Source organism: Halichoeres trimaculatus, unplaced genomic scaffold, assembly GCF_033239565.1.
Source record: "Halichoeres trimaculatus isolate MK-OKI-2021-1 unplaced genomic scaffold, fHalTri1.1 fHalTri1_scaffold_6, whole genome shotgun sequence".
Classification (NCBI taxonomy): domain Eukaryota; kingdom Metazoa; phylum Chordata; class Actinopteri; order Labriformes; family Labridae; genus Halichoeres; species Halichoeres trimaculatus.
The window spans coordinates 32497808-32503807 of NW_027437184.1; the positions used below are offsets into that span (position 1 = coordinate 32497808).

The 6000-nt window shown below is 41.6% G+C and overlaps 1 protein-coding gene across 2 annotated transcripts in view; it reads left to right on the plus strand.

The window, feature by feature from the left end:
* camkk1a (calcium/calmodulin-dependent protein kinase kinase 1, alpha a) overlaps positions 1 to 6000 on the plus strand; it is a 168450-nt gene extending 162450 nt beyond the window's left edge. Inside the window, exons 16-17 of one of the 2 annotated variants that reach the window (XM_074671644.1) lie at positions 4570 to 4617; positions 4913 to 6000. In XM_074671644.1, coding sequence (XP_074527745.1) covers positions 4570 to 4617; positions 4913 to 4985 — 121 coding nt within the window. In that variant the 3' untranslated portion in view covers positions 4986 to 6000. The remainder of the gene's footprint in view (positions 1 to 4569; positions 4618 to 4912) is intronic. The other variant, XM_074671645.1, reaches the window with a different exon arrangement.

Below are 6000 nucleotides of genomic sequence, written 5' to 3' on the forward strand. Positions count from 1 at the left end.
CACCTGTCTCCTCTCTCTGTGTATCAGGTTAGGCTCAACTCACTTCTGCAGCAGCTGCTGCGGCTGCTTTGGGTTGCCATAGCACCATAATTCATTCTTTCATTGTATGCTGTGGAGCTTACAGCCTTTATAAGTGTTTCTTTGTGTGTTGCTTTCAGCCTTCTTGGGTAGAGGGATTCAGTGAGACTCAGAATGATACAGATCCAGCACTTGCCTCTGGCTGACCTTGGATTTTCTCTTACATGTTTTGAAAGCATCACAGAGGAAACGGCCAATCATCTTATCACACGGTTCAACATACACAGAACCACTCAGGGCGATTCAGAGCAGCTGAAGCGGTTCCCTGCGGTGGTGCAGGTGCCCTCGGGACACTAATCTGTGTAACGTGTCCAACAGAGTTAGTCATGAGGCTGGAGCAGTGCAGCGCTGAGCGTGTCATCTCTCTTTGTCAGGGTTTCAAAAGATCATTTCTCCTCTTTCCAGGCTGAGGTTTCCCCTGTCACACTCCAGGAAGCCTCCGAGCTGCAGTCTGGGGTAAAGGTGGATGTGTTGGAGGATGTGGAGGGAGCTTTAAACAGTACTGCCCCCTGCTGGGAGAAAAGAACAGGAACACCCTGACCCATTAGGAAATCTTTCTGTCAAATGACTGAAAGGAGTAATGAGGGAACAAGAAACAAACATGTCAACATTTTACAGTTTGTTTTATCCACTTTCATTCTCTGAAATGATTGAGCTGAAAATGACTGATGTAAAAAAATAAACAATACTACTACTACTACTACTAATAATAATAATAATAATAATAATAATAATAATAATAATAAAGTTGATGTTAAAATCTATTTTTATAGCTCTTACCAGAACAGGGTTACAAAGTGCTTTATAAAATAAATTTAAAGTAAAACAATTGTGGGGAGGACAAGATGAAAAATAGAAAAAAAACATGTAAAAGTAACAGAAAAAATAAATAAATAAATAAATAAATAAAAAAGATATCAATACTACTAACAGATAAAAGTAAGTAAAATGTGAAAAGGATAAAAAGAGAAAAAGAAAAAAGATTGTAATAATCAAATAAAAAGGTGAAAGACTCAGCAACCTTCCTGTGATGCTGCCTGTAAAGAAATCAAAGCAGCATTTTTAGGATTAAACACATTCAGAAAATGTCTGCTGAAAAAGCACCTTGATTGTAAACTGGTTTTAGAAAAGATAATAGCAGAATAATTTGAATAACACACTTATTTGAAGCTAAGTTTAAGGCATCCTTCTCTACAAAAACAAAAAATTGAATTCCAACAGTTTTAATGTGCCTTAGTTATGACTTGATATCACTAAAAGTTGAACTGCAAGGAAAATGAAATTGTGGTTTGAGTTTGTCTAGAAGGTGGCAACATAAAACCATGCATCCTGCAGGACAGTAACACTGTCAGACACTGTGTCTACAAAAAGTGCACGTTTAGAGTTTGACCCACACTGTGGAGTCAGGATACCCTCAGCTCTTCTTCTGTCCTATAATTACAACACCTACTAACTCAAGTCCCCTTTGAAGCCTCAGTGAGGAGCATCGACTGGTTGTCAAACAGGCTGAAACTGATAACCATGCCTCTCTATGAACTACAAACCAAAAAAGAGACCGTCTGTATCAAGACTGACAGCCTCTAAGTTTTCATTCCTACCGTCTGTGAGCTCCGTGAGGGGGAAGGTGTCAGACCAGGTGATTGACAGCTCCCCAGAGAAACAGCCTCTCTTTACATTTTCAGCTGCAGACATGTTCACAATGAGTGATGAATTTCACTGTGGAAAAGAAGCAGGAATGAGATTTTTTGGGATCCCTTTATATTAAGGTCCTGTAATAAACATTAATAAGACCTTTGTAAGTACTTATAAGATGCTTCTTCACATTATTATTTGTTTATACGACTATATAACTGCTTAATAAGTGTTTAATAAGGTCATTGTAAGGGTAAGGCGTGAGGCCCCACAGGTTAGGTTTAGGCATGGGGCCCCGAATGGTTAGGTTTAGGGGAAGGGCTGGGGTAGGGCTCATGAGAGACAAAAGCAGAAGACAAAAAACAAAAAGGGTTAGGGTTAGGTTCCTTATACCTTGTAGATTAAGTTGTCTTATTTTAACTATTACAGTGACCTTGCAAATAAATATATCATATAAATGATTTTTCTTCTGATTGTAAAGAAGGGAAAAAATGGATCATTCCTCTCATTTTGGTTATGTTACCAAATGTTATTTGAACCAAAGCCCTAAAGGATCTTCCAACTGTTTTAAAACCAGGGCCTCATTTTAAGACCAGTTTGAGCTCTAAATTATATTACCCTTTAACAGCTGAGCCTCAAAATGCCTGTCTGGACCTTTTTCTTCTTTTGACTTAATATCAGGTCAAAAATGTCCTGTGAAAAAATGCTTTGGCCCATTTCTCTGGAATACTTGAAACTTTCACAAAGGATATCACACAACAATAATTTTGATGTTCCAAAGAGACTGCTTTACACATTTAAACATACATTCAAGGGCAGGTGCCCCATGTATGGAGGCTATGATTCTTGTTGCACCTGTTAGAGTATCAGTTACTCGTCCAGACATGATTTGGTGCGCATCATTGCCTAATCTTCCCTCTCACCTTTCTCTCTTAAAGCTATGGTCTACGATCTGAAACCTAGTTTGGCTGATGAGACACATTTGAAAAAGGCAGCCTCACTCACCCCTCCCCTCCGTGTTCCAAGACCCCGCCCCCCAGCTCGTATGGCCCTTCTTCACCTCCTACCAACACGCCCACTCTGACAGAGCAAGAAGCCGGCCGGCAGAAAATGTAACTATAATTGGACCAGCGCAATCAAAACCATGAATTAGCCAGTGAAGCAGGTCTGGCGTTGCCACTGCCAGCTGATCAGAGCAGAGCCGACTTTGGGCGAGGCTTTACCTTTCTCGGCGTGTCTTCACCAGCTCCATTTACAATGCTAAAGATGCGTGGCTAACTTATGCTAAAATCTATTGACAGAGCCGACCTGTTCTGATCAGGAGCGTTTGGTCATTAGCCAGTACAGGCACAGACTAACCAGAGTTCTTCAGCTGACATCACCCACCGTGGTAAACAAAGTCATTACCTGTTCAACAGAAACTCAGCTGTCTCAGCGTCAGTCTTCAGTCCCAAATCCCTCTGCAGCTTTTTCCACCGGTCGTACATTTCTCCAATATTCCGTCTCTGTTGGCACCTGTATCGCTCATAATTCTTCCTTGTTTCAGCCTTTTCCTTGAAACTTTTTCGTTTTCTTCCCTTCCCTGTTGAGGGTAACAGTAACAACTTCCTGGTTTTGGTCTTCTCTGGCTCCATGACGCTTCAGTAGCTGAGCAGCTAGCTGACGTGAGAGGGGTAGTGGGGAAGGATGAGGTGGGACCATGGGCATGCTGGTGCGAAGCGAGGGAAACAGGGGATTGGATGGACTCACGGACCAATCCGAAGCATGCATGCCATGTGCGGTTCGGATTGGTCTACTAGTATGCAGCTTTGCAGCGAATATACGAAATTGATTTTTTTCGTTCCTTTTGGTCTTTATATTGTGTAGATTGGACCATAGGACCATAACAGCCCTATAAACAGTGTTGTTAAGATGTACAAAGCTTCCAAATCGTACACCATAGCTTTAAGCTCTCCTATTAAATGCATTATAGAAAGCGCAAACAATGAATATGTTTCTATCAGCACACACTGAGGCCTCTCACCTCTCACTGGCACCATGTAGCCATTAGATAAGAGCCCCTGACCCATGTCTTTAACTCATACTCTTTTCACAGAAGTTAGGTTCAGCTCAGAACTTCCAAAACCTGTCCCTCTGTCGATTTGCTTCAAAGCTCCGTATTAGAAATGGATGCACTGTAAAAAACTGAAACCTTATCAAGCTTTTTTGTCTTTTTTAAGTAAAAATTGTCTTATTATACTCAATATGAGCCACGTTCAATTTATCAGTCCAGGAAAATGTCTTGTTTCAAGTGATTTAATGACAAAAATTAGGTCTGAATTGCTTGTAACAAGCACAAAAAAATCTGCCAACGGAACAAGAAAATTTGGATCGAAAATTTTCGTAAAACTAGAATAATGTCTTAATATGGGAAACTTTTCTCTTATTTCACTGGCAGACTGTTTTTTACTTGTTACAAGCAATTCAGAGCTAATTTTTGTCTTGAAATAAAACAAGAAATTTTTCTGGACTGGTGGGTTGAGTGTGGCTCATATCAAGTCTATAAAGACATTTTCGAGTGTAGATAAGACAAAAACACTTGATAAGATTTCAGTTTTTTGTAGTGTGGTGATGTCACAGAGCCTACATCCATCTATTATACTGTCTATGGGTTAAGGTGGCAGAATGAGTTCAGTCAAACTGTTGGCCAAAGCGTTGACTTACTCATTATGAAGCTCCACAGCGCCTCCTGTGTCAGGAACATGAGGTGCATTAAAGGGGAGGTCATCTCCACTGGCGACCACGTCTCTGACCCCCGAGGTGACCTTTGCCCTCTCACTTGTGACTTTTCCATCTTGTCTCCCTCTCACTGTGCTGCAGGGATGGGTGGCCTTTCCGGCCCTCTTTAAAACTCCACCCCTCACTCAGGTAACACGTCACAGTCTGGCTCGCTGTTTGTCCGACATCTACCTGCTGCTGCGCCCATCATCATCGTAGACTCTTGTCTCCATCATTAGAAATGACAGACCCTCGCTGTCATATGAGACAGATTTACCATCCCCCCGCTGCTGCTGTCATTTAAAGCTGCATTTGTGGTGTTATTAACATTCATTGTGTCACAGAGCAACAAGAACAATGGTTCGGTGTTTGGAGAGCGGGGTCTAAGCAGTGTGATCAGAATAAAAACTCTGTTCTGTTTCGTTTTCTCTTTAACATCTTTCAGAAAGAGCAGCACGGGAGACGGACCGCGAGAGGGAGAGCTGGAGGACCTGCATGAGGACGAGCCCTCCTCTTGAGCAACACTTCTTCTCCAACATCATCCTCTGTAAACCTTTCTGCTTGAGTCAATGAGTAGTCATCCCTCCATCAACGCCGTGAAAAACTACAGGAATATCACTCAATACGCCGACGACACTCACACTTTTATACTTAGTGTAATGCTTGTGTTTACATCCAGACCTGAACACCCAGGTCGTTTTGCTCCTGCTTCAGTCTCAGAGTATCTAGTCTATCAGCACTAATTCTGATCTACAATCCTGCTTGTCTTAACCCTTTGACCAATTTCTGTTGTGACCGGCATCAGTGAACCAAACACAAGAAAAGCTCTCTCCTGGATCCCTGCGTTAAGGAAAACCGAAACATTAGCTGTTTTTTCCTGCGATCATCTGCATGATGGAAAACAAGTCATCAGACTGTCTGAGGCCACCTGTCAAAACCTGTTGAAGTAAAAAAAAAAAAAAACAGTGAGTGATCATCACAGACTTTTGCATGTAAATGACACTAAACCGTCTTCAGAGTGGACTGCAGGGCTTTTCATTTCGATCAGTGATATTTAATATTGTACAAAGACGTCTTGACGTGTCTCCTGTGTCCGTCTCACAGCTCTGTCCTTGAACGTGTGCCATTAGACGCTCTTATTTTGAAGCTGCGTGATAATAGTCGAATTCCCCTCTGTGCTGCCTTCACTGTCCTTGAGCCTGGAGGAGAAGACGTCATCTGGACGTCGACTTTCTTCCCTGAACTCATGATTTTAGAGTTAGGAGTCATTTTACGCCTCCTCTGCTTTTTTGATGCGTTTGTCTTGTTCCTGTTATCTAATGCTGTCTCTGTTATTCAATGTCAAACTGTATCTGAGATCATATGTGGAGTCTTTGTGGCAGACGTGGGGATTCTTTGAAAGAGTGTGAACAGCAAACTGCTCATAATGACTCTTTTTTTAAAGTCTTATTATTGTTATACAGCATTTTTTGACGCAGAGCTTCTCTGAAGGCGTAAGTAATCATTTTTCTAGTTGCTGTGATAGTAAAAACT